We start from the raw sequence: 14,036 nt of genomic DNA on the forward strand, positions 1-14,036 counted from the left end.
GCATACCATTAGTGAGGAGACAGTGGTAACGTTCCCCAACAGCGGAGGCCTGCTTTGTGACAAATTGTCATTCCACCATGTAAGCATGTGCTGAAGGTTGTATGTCGGAACCAAGCAGGCATTTGACATGCCTGTCTTAACGCGGTCTGAACTACAAAGGCATCTTTACAACGCATTCCTTTACCACGCAAGTCGTTACAATGACTTGCCTTAGGGAAAGCACTGTACTTTGGAATAGTATAATTAACTATTCCAACTCCAGTCTGCGCAACAGTAGGGAAAGTGTTGGACTTAAAGTCCAACATCGGTTCAACAACACTTTCCTTAAGGCAATTCCTTGTTACGACTTATGTGGGAAAGGAATGCATTGTAAAGGTGCATTTGTGGCTCAGAGCACGTTGTTTAAGCACAGCGTGGTTTGAGCCATGATGTAAAGGCAGTTTCCCTGTGCTGAGCTTTGGCCTCTACTAAGCCCAGAGCTTCCCATTGACCCACCACTTTTGACATTTCCCTGACCAGATACTCCTGGAAGGGTCACTTTTGGAATTGTGCACTTGGTACCCTGGGTATGCATGAGACCATCATTCCCAACAGTTTCATTCATGCTTACGGATAATGCGTGGTTTACCTTAAGAAAAGGCAGCAGGTTTTGAAATCTCTCAGCTTGTGTAGTTGGTTCCTGTGATTGAGTTTAAACTCCACTCCTAGTATAGTTGAAGATCTTGCAGTTTGGGAACACCTTTTGGTGTTCACTCTGAACCTGAGCCTGTGTAACAGTGACACGACTGCTTGAGTGTGCGCTAGGGGTTACTGTTGTCTGCTGGTCTTTATCATGTAATTGTCCAGATATGGAAACATCTATGGCACTGCATTACAGATGCACTGGACCACAGCTAGGTACTTTGTGAATTCTCTTGGTGCTGTTGTGACCTCCCCCAACAGGGCACCATCTTGGATTGATAGTGTTGGCTACCTACCACAAATCTTATGTAGCGGACGGCTGGGGGCATGCTTCTAAGTGGAGGGACACTACTTGGTTTCCTTTGCTGAGGAGGGGGATGACATTCAGCAGAGTTGTCACTTAAGTCTTCTGAGAAGATGTAGACAGTAAGAGGTCTGAGACTGAGGACAGGCCACAGGGTACCGTCTTTTTTTTAGGAACGAGGAAGTACACCCCCATCCCTGCTGGTGTGAGGGCAGACAGGTTGGATGGCTCCTATTTTTTAGGAGAGCTTGTACTTCTTCCCAGAGCAGCTGGTGGTGGTCTAGAGTGGTTTCTTTGAAACTGCAAGCAGTGTCTCTGCCGCACTACAGGTAGGACCCACTTGACTGAGATTGTTTCCTCCCATTGTGGAAGGACCAATCCAGTGCTTCTCCCAGCAGATATTGTGTGATTGGAGGGGTGGTAGGGAAGGACTGCTGGTAAGTCACTGCTTGGAGGGAGCGGTACCCCCTCTACCTTTGCATCGGCTGCTGACCCTGAATGCTCCCCACTGAAAGGACGCTCCTAACAGCACTGGTGCAGCTGGTAACTTGAGCACAACAGTGATTTAGTGGTCTTTCCATCTCCTTGTTTGTGGCTGTTGAGACTTTTTAGGCTGTGACTGGAGTGTGCCCATGGCTTTTGCAGTATCTGTGTCCTTTTAGATCTTCTCCAACATCACGCCAACCTGAGGGCCCAATAAATATTTCCAATTCAAGGGGATATTTATGATATGTTGCTGCACCTCAGAGTGGCATCTATATTCCTTACATAACATATTTTTACATTCACAGAACAACACTTGCATTGACCTCTCTGGAGGCCTTGTCTGCTGCATATAGGGCACACCTAATGTTGGCATCATAGAGCAACTTGCCCTCCTGCACCAACTCAACTTCGCGCTTCCTGTAGCCTTTATTTGCTCCATCTTCTCCTTGAAGTACCCATCATATCTTGAGAGGAGACCCACCAAGTTGGAAATATGCCATTGTATGGGAGCCACAAATGCCTCATGTTTCTCAGCTGTATTGATCTCCTAGCTCTCCTTGTTTGGCGACAGCATATCCCTGGTGCTTTGCACAAAAGCTATCCTCTTCTGAGCTGTATCACCACTAAAAGGTCAGGGGGCACATGCCTCCTGTACATAGGGTCTTCTGGAACCCTCTTGCATGTTTTGTCTGTTCTAGGAGTGTCACTCTGGCCTTCAGTGGTTCCTTAAAGCTATATGCCACAAACAGTCATGCTTGGAAGCAGGGACAGGAGGAACTGGATGGAGTGGCCCATCTTGGATAGTTTTTTTCATGAGGAAGTCCTTCTCTTCCTCTACCAGGTTGAGGAAGACTTGATAGTGTGTAGCCGCCCGCTGACTGATGGTATGATATGCCGCAGTGTCATACCAGGGCAAACCAGAGTCCTCCTTTGGGTTAGCGTTCTAGTCCTTTCATGGTTCATGTCTCAAGTGGAGACAGTGTTTAGTCATAGAGGTCCTGGAGATCACCCTGACAAGATCAGAAAATGTGTGGAGTAATCCCTGAGGTGATGGAAAGTTATGTGATAACTGTGCTGCAGGTTGCCTTGGGTTGGGAGGTGATGGTTGGGCTGGGGTGTCTGCGGCTGTGAGGACTGGGACCACAGAGGGAGCACCGGTTATATGGGATGCATCAGAATGGGGTACCATTTGTGTTCCTATGAGATTGCATCCCAGAAGACATGCCTCCTGTCTTCAAAGGGGTGGCCTTGGGCTCCTGTGTTGCTAGACGACGGGACAGGATCTTTTTTGGGAGGATTAAAAGCCTCCTTTTCCTTACATCAGGGGTCTCTGGCAGCTCTCTGGACAGAAGGGGCTCACTTGGCCCCGAGCCAGGTGTCTAGGTTTTTTTCAGCGCTGACTTTGGTGCCAGTTTTGGCAATGATGGTGGCCGCACAGTGCCTTGGGCTTGGCTGGTGCCTTTTCAGCGCAAGGTGTTTTTCAGAACTTTGGAGTCTTGACATAAAGGTGCCTCAAGGGCTGCAGATGGGTGTCTGGGCCTCTTTGGCTGAGTCTCAGTCAGCGCATATTTTTATTTTTAAAGTGCCAGGGATCTCCTCAGGAGGCCACTGCAGTCTGCAACACCAATTGCCCCTGCCAGCGCTGTCAATTATAACAAAAACACTACTCACCATCACAGGTCTACAAGGGCAACCATTCAAACTATTTCAGGCCCCAAAGCTATAAGAATGGCTTGGGTTGCAGGTAATAGTAATTTTAATGTATTGAATTAATAATAAACTGTTGTTGTGGTCTTCTCTTAATTAACAAGACAGCGCCACCTTGTGACAGGCTGTAACAAGCACCAGTGTTGACAGTTAAGTGCTGATGCTGAGTACCCTAAGCCACCTGCTCAAATTAAGCACTGGTCTCAGTGCTTGATGCTCTACTCATGTGTATTTTCAAGGCTGAACCATGGATGGTCAGTTCTTTGTCATGGCAGGTGGTTTGGAAGTGCCAGCAGTATCCTTTGACTCAGTGTACCTGCCTGCCACAAGTGTTCTTCCTCGTCAACATCAGAACCACCCAAGGTGGTGGTGCTGTGACTATTCAGCAGCTGACCAGAGGGTCCATCATCCTACGAGTCTTGTTCCTTGAGTCCCTCTGGATCAGAGAGCTCCTACAGTGTGACAGCCCTGTGGCTGCATTTGCGATGTACCCATTGGGCAGAATTCCCTCTACCCTTCCCACAGTCATTCTTATACAGCCTGAAGCACAGCAGATCCCTTCGATCTGGGTCGAATCCCGAGTACCCACAGTTTAGAGCAGGGGTCTCCAAGCTTTTAAGTAATAGGAGCCAGTTCTGTTCAATGGAAATCAACCTCAAGCTACTAATGTTATTAGTGTTGACTACATCAGACAAGAATAAACTAGTGGCCAAAATTTGCAAGATTAGCAGCAGTGACCACCTCAGTGAAGGGTTGCCGGCAGTGATGCAAAAAAGAATTTGTAAATCTGAGATGCCTCTACATGGGTAATACATAGCAGCGATAACTGCAATTCCAGTGACTCTAACGTAATATTTTTAATAATTAGTATCCAATGTTGTATATTCATCAGTCAAATATTAGATTTAAATATATTTAGGAAATTATGAGTTCTTAAAATACACACATTCTCATCTCGAAAACACACTGTTCATTTTTTATATGCATACTTATTAATTCAATGGAACAAAAACTTCTAATTTGATAGGCTGGGCTGCATACAGAAGAGCTACTCACAGGTGGCTGGAGAGCTACCAGTAGCTCTTGAGCTACTGGTTGGAGAAGCCTTGTTTAGATAGATTCTCAGATGCCCCTCTTTGAAGCTTCCAGTGCCTAGCATAGAGCAATATCTGGTTGGTGGTCGGAGACCCTGAGGTTTGAGTGGAAGCATTCATACTCGAGGAGGGGAAAAACAATCAAAGGAGCCTTTGTCATGGTACACTGTGGACAAAGGAAGGGGGTCACAAAGCAATCTGTGACCAAACACCTCTTTGAACAAAAAACAACTTTCAAACATTCACCCAACACTAGATGGCAGGTGAGGGCAGAGCATGTGATCTACAGCAGCACATGTTAAAAAGACTGTATTCTTACTGCTCTGTCTCGCTACCCTGAGATACTCGAGAGCTGGAGAGGGGTATCTGGTTATCCAGTTTGGGTCCAATGGGATAGTGGCCACAGGATACCAGTGATGAACATCTCCAGTTGATGCAACTGGGATCATTAACCCCTGGTTGTCCTAGTGCCCCAGAAAACCAGTCATCACACCTGTGCTTGCACCTTTCCTTCCAGAAACAGCCATTGTGCTCAGACATTGCCCCATGTACCACTAAGCGCAAGACACTGCATGACCCGCTTTGGCACTGCCAACTACTTGTAGTTTCATTCGTCTATATGTTTTGGACACCCAAAAAGTCCGAGTATCAACCACCTCTGAAATAAATACATTTACTCACTCTGCATCACATTTTCAGCATTCATTAGTTTGCATTTTTATTTAAAAAAAGTATATTCTTGAAAAAAATACCTAAAAGCTAAATGGTCACAATCTATACAGCCTAGTAGCTCCTTGCCTACAGCACTGTGGATTCAAGAAAAGCCATCTCCAGGAAAAGAAAATGACTCTGAGAAATCTAAGCTCTAACAGGAAGCATAAAAACGAGGATTGGGTCGAAAAGAAGGAAATTGAGAAAAATGAAGAAACTACACAGAAAGATACACTTTGAATTGAATATTACTTGAGAAGATACCCAAGTCTATAATAAATTAAATTATGTCACCGGGCTCTCGCATGCTTACTACACAGAAATGACGTAACAAAAATATAAAATTTTAAAAAGTTTTAAAAACTGATGGAAAGTTGTGCAGCTGAACGAAATAAGTACTGAGGTATTACAGCATACAGTAGGCTTATCACTTTTATGTTCTCATATTACCTTTACTCTATACATCTTTGTGTGCATATTCAGTAAGACTTGAGATTATTGAAAGACTTCAGGATGTATTTATTGTTTCCAGGCATAGCAGTTAAAAATCACTTTTCAAAGCACATTTTCACACAAACAAGTCAACAGCGCGGTGTGGCCCAGCGACAGCTGTCACTGTCCTGCCCTACAGGTGTTCTGGGTGGGGGTAGGGGTAACTCAAATGAGGATTAGGATCCATTCGGGATAAGCCACGCGCCGCATAATTACAACCACATAACTCAAGTTCATATTTTTATTGTGTCATTTTGGTGTGGAGTAGACTCGCCTCCTTTACCTAGGTCTGGCACTTTGTGGTTTTGTGTGAAACAGAATGAACAGGAACTTCCTTTAAAGTGTGGACCCAGAAGCCCAGAGCAGAGACCTGTAAATAAAACCATAGTTGTCTCACCTGGGTTGAGGTGTTTATTCTGTCTTGTCTGCAACTTTCCCTAAACTTTGTGTTAGTAGAAAATCTTAAGAGGAACTGACAGCTTAAAAGGTCATGAACCCCCATGTGTTTCTTTTGGACAGGTCATCCCCTGGATATAGGAGATAAATACAAACTCTTGAACTAGGAAGCCGCACGCCTCTTCTCATGAGCTTCTTCCTGGCTTTTGACGAAGGTCGACTAAACTTCTCGGGCCTGATGAAACCTCGGTCACAAAGTGCATTTAAGCAGCTCTAATAAAGATAAAGTTGGCCTTCTGAAGGTTGGTGCGTGCTGCTGGAACCATCAGATCCTTCCTAATGTCTAGATCTAACCCCATGGAAAACATCAATTACCCCTGACTCTCGGTTAGCACTTGGAGTGTTGTAGATTCACATTTTGTGAAGTCTCCTGCCATCTGTGTTCGGTTCAGAGTATTGCAAGCTGTTTTTCTTCAAATTCTGAACATGGTCTTCTTTCTAAAAAGCGGGCTGTGGCGCATGGCTTCCCTGATTTTAAATTTAAGAAGCAGAGTATTTCAGATCAGGAAAAGGGTTGGGCTTTATGTCCCCCATTGCACTGAGATGTCTTCAGTGTATTTATAAGAGGAGCAAAGAATAAAATACAAAATTGTGAACCTTTGGCCCAAAGATCAGGACGGTACTTTTGGGGAGCGGGAGTACTACTATAGAGGTGAAAGTCCTGTTAAAAAACCTTTAATTATTTTTTTCAGTGGATCTTGGAAATTGCCTTGTTCTCCTAGGGGCCAGCCTGTACAAGGAATAACATTTTATATACTGATAAAAATCAATGTTAGCGCTATCCTAGAATTTTCACGTGACAGCTCTCGCCAGCACTGGATTAGAGAAGCTTCAAGAAGAAAGGCATGGACATGTCCAATGTTCTGTTATAGGAAGGCTAGGTCATGGTAATATGTAATAAAGTTAGTCTGTATTCATCTCACCATCAGAATACAACTCCCTGTTAGGTTTGTGTGAACCTGTGTTTTTCTTGCTTGACTGGAAGGCACAGTCCTTGATGCATATTTTTGAAGTACGGATAGATTTTCTGCTGATTTCTGAACTCTTCAGGGGGCACCGAGGGCTTGGAGCAGGGCATCCCTTTCTCTCTTTCCATTAAACAGCTCCTGCTCCTTACTATGGCCCACTAGGTGCCTGATTTAAATGTTTGAATTTACAAACTTGAAGGCTTTAGAACATTAATGATAGAAAATAGCTAGATCAACGGGAGAGTCTAAATCACGTGTGTTGCAAGACAGAAAGCTTCACTCCAACACAGCCATCGAGACAGACACCATATGGCACCCATTCCACATAGCGAAATCCTTCACCGTGTACTGTGGGCTACTCACTGCCAGTGCAGTCCCGGAGTTTTACTCTTGTATCTCAAGAGAACCAACAACAACAAGAAATGCAAAATAAAGAAAGGACTACAGAAGATGAGAAAAGTTGGAAAATATCAGGCCCAAAAACTAGATGGCGGAATAATGCACAACAAGTGAATCCAGAAAAGATTCATGCTGCAAGACTTGTTTTAGTGTTGTGGAGTTGTAACACAAACCATGCTAGATTTTGTGCTTATGCTGAGCTCTCCTACATGGTACATCCCATGTTGGAACCAAAGTAGCATAGCCTCTTGTTGGATACATGTATTTATTAAAACCAATGGTCTGAGCAACTTGTGTTGTCAATCCTACTGCAGGTCTACTGTCCTAAGAAAATGAAGCCTTTTCTAGGGACCGATTTGCCTTTGACCATCATGATGCCCACCATGGGAACCATCTTAGGACAGGGATCGATAAAACATGTCTTCAATGAGGTACCCGGGGACACAATGAAGGGGACGAGGGTTGGGCTAGAGTAGTTACAGAATGCAGTATGATGCAAAATGACTACTGGAGACAAATGCATATGTATTGACCAGTTGCCAAGCCAAAACCAAATGTTGCATTCTGGTGTCTGCACACAGGTACAGTGTCACAGGTTAGCATATCAGTATTCAAAGTCAAATGAAGAAGATTTCGATTACTCACACAAAATTCCGAACAGTATTTACTAACCCCTGAAGTAGAATTTACAACAAACACACTTTGAAGCAAACTCACTCTGGGATAGGGGTAAAAGGGGGTGGGATTCAGTTACCACATGAAATCATCATTTTCATTGGTCAGTCATGTTTTAAGCAGCAATACTTACAGCTTCAAGTTTGACCAAAATTAGTACAAAAATAATAAAAACTGAATGAAGAGTCCAGTAAATGTACCTATTGCAGATGCTTTGCAATCTCACTTTTTTTTTGCAGTTCCTTTCTTCTTGCTCCTTTCGACAACAGGAAAGGATGGAAAAGTGAGTGTGGTATGTTTCGCTCTGCAAAGGAGGTAAAGTTGTGGTCCTTAGTACAGGGTGTGCAAAGCAGACGAGAATGTAGCGCCTTGAGATGATGGACTTAAGGAAAAAGAAAAAGGTAAACCCTTCAGTTATGTCCATTGAGTCGAGAGGGCCAATCTGTAAATAAGTACATTTATGGGTTGTTTAACAAAAAAAGGTATAACTGTTGATTTTTCTAGGTGGGCACTGGAAGCTAAGCAAGTCACCTTATATGAGACTCCACGTAAACGCATCTGAAGGACGACTTAACTGATATCACAGAGGCCAGTGATGAGAAGTGCCCCGGGCTCCCTGAAACAAGCTGTGTACTAGTAAGATCGATAATTCCAGTTTCCCGCCCATGTTATCCACTTTGTCATTTGAAATGGATTTTGAGGTACGCAGAAGATGAAGAACCTTGCCTCCAGCGGCCTTGGACCTGCTGGATATGTGGCATGTGGTAGCCTTTTCCAGTCACTCTGGCCCATGCCATCAAATTAAGTGACTCTGATGGTCATCTCTGGAATACTCGATGGGCGAGCACACTTGGGTGCAGTTACCTGATTCTGCGAAACATGACGCTAGTGGCACCATTTAGGAGCTTCCAAAGGCAATCACACAAAGGCAGACCTTTTAGTAAAGCAGCTGCCCAACACACATGGTCTCTTCAGGCACACTGACGTTTTTTTAAAGCAGGAGAAACTTTGATATAAAAGTTATAAATATATGTACACATACACACAAACACACATTTAAGGGTGGTGTAGCGGGTGAGGGTGTATTATAGTCCTATAATGCCATGGAGGAGTCCTAGTGACCAGACAGAAGAACTTTTCCTTTCCATCACCGACCACAATCCTGCAGCCTTGTGCTGACCTGGTAATATCTCTTGTGCGATCGACTGAGTCCAGTCCTGCACAATTGGTTTTGTTTGTAAGGCTATTTGACCACTTTGCGTCATCGGACCAGACTTAACAATATCCCTAATTATGTTCAATTTTTTTTTTATATGCCTACCTAAAAGGCTGTTAACCATACTTACAAAATGTGACAACCTGTTCCAATACAGAGAACGAATCTTGTGAGGGTCCACACAAGAATAATATCCTTTCACGCATACTCATTCATCACACTCTATTTGACATTAGGTCTCTAGTTCCACTCACACATTTTGAAACTTTCAAGCCCCCCCCAGACTTTATGCTTCTGCATTGAAAGAGACTGAGCTTCCCCAAGCTATATCATTGTGAATGAAGAAGGCCCATCAACATTGCACCCTTCCAATGCACTCCTGGATACCTTCATTGAGTTGTGTTAATGCTATTTTACGTACACACGCGCTAACGCATACACACAAAGACACAGGACACACAGGAACTCTTGCTTTTGTCTCACAAGGGTGGCCTTACAAAATAAGAGGCCTCTTTGCAAAGAAAGAAGGGCCAAGATTCTTAAGGGACAGTGGTGCTCTCGGTGTGATAAGGGAGAACTGAACCGTATGCGTCACTTTCTGCGACGCAAGGCTATGTTTTGTGTTTTGTCTGTAGGCCCTCTCTCTGTTGAAACCTGTTTCTATGCAGGGACAGGCTGCATTAGGGACCACTGAGGAGAAGGAGGCACAGCATCTGATGACATCTGTGGAGATTCCTGGACAAACTGTACTTTTGTGTTTTTTTTTTGTTTTTCTCACAGCACAAACTTCTACACAAAGTTTTTGACAGACAAATGCACAATGGCTTATTTGTTTTGTAATCTATCCTTCATAGAAAGCCAACAACTGCATAATTCCGGTGGTGAGGTGAGCTCCTTCACTTCCAGCCATCAGATTCCTGGGTGCTATCGATTATCTGCTCAGCGTGTACGTTCTTCATGGATCCCGCTGTAGTGTCTTTCGGCTTATCCCTTCCAGTTTGGCTCACGTGGAGAAAAGCCTCACGACAAGGTTGATGGATGACTAGGCCTTGTTTCTTCATTTTCAAACAGAAATCTCATAGGTGGTCCCTCCAACCCCAGACACCTTCTTGACACTGGGGTGTCTGGAAGGGCTGGTCCCTGGCCCCTGGGAACTGGAGGTGGACCCCAGGCGGCTGTCTGTCCGCGACAGTCCCTTTGGCTGACCATTAATCTTACCATGGGGATTCTTCGTCTGCAAATCTTCCCTGCAACACAAAGAGAAATAAAAACTGAATTCATTCTGGTTACAGATGTGGGCTGCAGTACAGGAAAATAATTATGGGATTTTCTGATAGGCTAGCACTAATGCAAGCTCAGTGGTGCTAGTTTTGTCACATTTCAGGCTAAGGCCCAGTGTTACTGGCATTCTGCGTCTAATACCGGACTAGGTAATCTCTCGCTGGAGTTACATTGTGATTGCCATCTGGCGTAGAAGGGGAACAGCTCACTCTATGACATGTTCCTACCTACATGCCAATGACCCAGATATAATCGAGGGCCAGAAACATAAGGAAATTAGGGGTGGCGAGGGTCATGCGTTTTGAGGGACTGGTGTATACAAGAAAGGTACGGTTACTTCTCCCAGAAGCTGATACTATCGAGTGTAAAAAAAAAAGAAAAAAAAACCATTTCCTTTAGCTAGTTATAAAATACTGCACTTTGGGTTGAATTGGGAATGAATTATGACAGTATTGTCATACAGTGATCGCTCTGCAAATCAGTTTTGTAAAATCTATGGTGGCCACTTACCTTGGTGTACTACCAGAATACTGCATTATATTATGACACCATCATTAGCTGTGGGGAATCAAACCATCTAACTTAGGAAGTCGCTAGTCCAGCCATCCCTTGCGGCAAGTGCACAGGACGTATGCCGCCACGTCTGACCACCACAATACAGGGTTGCACTACAAATAACTGTAGCAAAATATTGACTAGAAAATATCACCAGGTTACTTATATAAGCAGGTAAAGGTTTACTATATTTAACTCCAAATATATATTACAAACAAATATATATATTTTTTCCCCAAAGTATGAAGCCATGAAGTTAAGAATAGTAAACCTTTACATACCTTCAGAATATTTTGGTTGCCAATATTTTGGCTACAATATTTTGTAGCATGATCCACGACATTTGGCATACACCCCTCACCTGGGAAACGTCCCTTCTAAAAAGTTAATTTTCTGAACAGCCTGTGAAAATGGATCTGCTTCTAAACTGTCTCCTTTGCTTCCCTGGAGAGATCCAAAAAGAGTGAAATACATGTCAAGGGTTGCAGTGAAGCCTAAATAAGTGTTATTCCTAGATGACCAATAGCTCTAATGCATTGAGACTTGAGTGTGTCATACTCCAAGGCTTGCATACAACTGGGATGAGCAGATAAACTGCAAAATAGAACTATACGGTTCAAATGCCTCAGGAGACCAGAAGGGGTTAGAGAAGCCAAACACATTCTTAAGAGTAACTAAGTTTGATGGACTGCACTCAGATGAGACCTTTTAAATTCTGTAAACATGTTTCAGTGAAACTGACCTGTTTTGACCCAGTTGGGCCAGATTGCACCAGACTAGTGGTTGTGTCGCCCAATGCACTTCACGATCATCTGTGGGGTGAGGTGAGTGTAGAACAAGCTAGGTTGGTTGTTTAGAGATCCTAACCTAAGGGTTAGTAAAAGAACTTTGAGATGTCACTGCAGCCAACTAGTAGGGATGCCCTTCTTTACGTCATTGGGGGCTCATGATGCTTAGCCATCCAACGATGACAAAAAGTTTTTAAAAAAGGAGATCTGCATGGCCGTGGCAGGCCACCAGCATGTACGTATGTGAATGATCCACCCTGCTGGAGACTGTATTTCACCTTAGTGTGATCAGTGCCATCTCTGAGTTCCAGAACTGCCTCCTGGGCAGAAGGCTTAATGTACAGCTTTTGTAACTTCACCTGCATGGTGTCAACACCAGAGAGAGTTTGTCAGGTTTAAGTGAAGTGCGATTGAGAATGTTTTACAGTCCACCTGAAGAAGGATGGGTAAACATTCAAACCACAGATGCATCCACTGATCAGAAATGCTTGTTCCATTGTCTATGGCAGAACAAGAGGGCTGGAAGGGGCCCAGAACTATAGTTAACATTCATCCAGGTATCTGTCACACAGTTGTATCCGTTGCAGTGTTTGAGCTTTCCCTCTCAAATCTGTTTGATCATCCGGGATGCAGAAGGACTGGTCCCTCACACTAGCTGACCGGGCCCAGTTTGGTACACTGCATAGTGTTGGGGACCTACCGGGGGAGATGAGAAGAGATCCCTAAGGAGCTCTCCTGGGAGGGAGGAGGCTCTACTCTCTGTATCAAAGATGACATATAGCTGGGACAAGAAGTCCAATGCATTTTTTAGGGTTGCAAACACTCCATTTTGGAGTTTGCAACGGTTAAAATTCCTTTTCTGATGTACCAAGCCGTTTTAGGACTACGTAAACTTTGATGGATTCCTAAAATGGGATTGTGAGCCCATTCAGATTCGATATTTGGAAGGTGTGTGTTGGAGTGCCTTTTAAATACTAAACTGGTGTGCGATCTGTCAATGTTTTACAACTGTGATCCAGTCGCAAAACATTGAAAAGTTACTGACTGCCAAGTTGGGGTGGTAACCCATTTGAAAAAGGGAAGGATTCCCCTTGGGATGCCATTCCCCCTTTGTGCATATTAAAAATTGTTGCCAAGTATCAAACAAACTCAAACAAATGAAACTTTGTTTTCTTAAAAGCAGCACTATTTCTTTTAAGGAAAACTGGCTGCATTTATTTAAGGTAATCACAGACATAGTGGTCTGCCGACTCTAGCAGGACACCATCCCTGTGATGGTTGCAAATTGCAGCCAATTATTTGTGACTAGTTTTAATTACATATGACCAGCAGTTAGGTAGCACCTCAATTGAGGATGTGAGGGCTGCTCTTGTGAGGACAGCGTGAGGGAGAGAATGGGCCCCATGAGTGTTAGTATGGATGATTGTGGTATGTTACCCTACATTAATCAATTTCCTTCCTGAAGCCGACCCCGTTGCAGCATACCAGTTCCTCAGCTAAAAATCACTACCCCTTTAATCTCAGGGAAGAAAGAGGTTATATTTGGCATTGAGACTTCCACCTGCTTCCACTGTCTTGCTACATGAATTCTTTAAAATTGGTGGAGTCTGCAAGGTTTTAAAGTAAAAAGACATTTACATTTTTTTGTGAATTACGAACCTACAAAATATGGGCTACTGGGATAGTACTCCTGATTTACATACAGGCCACATATTTACTTGCCTCAGCATCAAATGTTATTCCTAACTTCCAAATGCAGGCAGCATCAACGCGTCAACTATGAATTCTTTTCTGGAGCCTTGGTCCTAGGCACACAGCATCCTGACTTATGACACTCGTCTGGATCCTGCATCTATTATAAACTACTGAGGGTATATAGTGTCCGCTCTTGCCTCCTGTAGCAAAGGGCTGGGTCATCTCTAAGGACTGAATGCCATTCAGAGCTGTAATGTTTGTTTTCTCCAAAGAAAGGTAATTTCACTGCTGCCTTACTGGCTATGGACAGGGCAACGCCGAGGGCAGCGCTATAGCCTTATAGCCCACAATGGTGAGCTATACCAGTCATTAAAGGCCCGCCTTTAACAGGGGAGTAGGCATTTAATGGCTGGTATAGCCCAGCTACGGCTGGCTATAAGGTTATTAGAAGGTTCCGCCACTAGAGGGCAGAATGTTCTAATAAATAAAACAAAGGCCTCACAGAGCCTGAGGAGAATTAAATCCCCT

The 14,036-nt window shown here is 43.9% G+C and overlaps 1 protein-coding gene across 1 annotated transcript in view; it reads right to left on the reverse strand.

Moving 5' to 3' along the window:
* Nucleotides 1-5,478: 5,478 nt before the first annotated feature.
* ZDHHC8 (zinc finger DHHC-type palmitoyltransferase 8) overlaps nt 5,479-14,036 on the reverse strand; it is a 233,046-nt gene continuing 224,488 nt past the window's right edge. Inside the window, exon 11 of the mRNA XM_069215274.1 lies at nt 5,479-10,436. Within this exon, the coding sequence (XP_069071375.1) occupies nt 10,253-10,436 (184 nt within the window). The 3' untranslated portion in view covers nt 5,479-10,252. The remainder of the gene's footprint in view (nt 10,437-14,036) is intronic.

This window comes from Pleurodeles waltl, chromosome 11 (assembly GCF_031143425.1).
Source record: "Pleurodeles waltl isolate 20211129_DDA chromosome 11, aPleWal1.hap1.20221129, whole genome shotgun sequence".
Classification (NCBI taxonomy): domain Eukaryota; kingdom Metazoa; phylum Chordata; class Amphibia; order Caudata; family Salamandridae; genus Pleurodeles; species Pleurodeles waltl.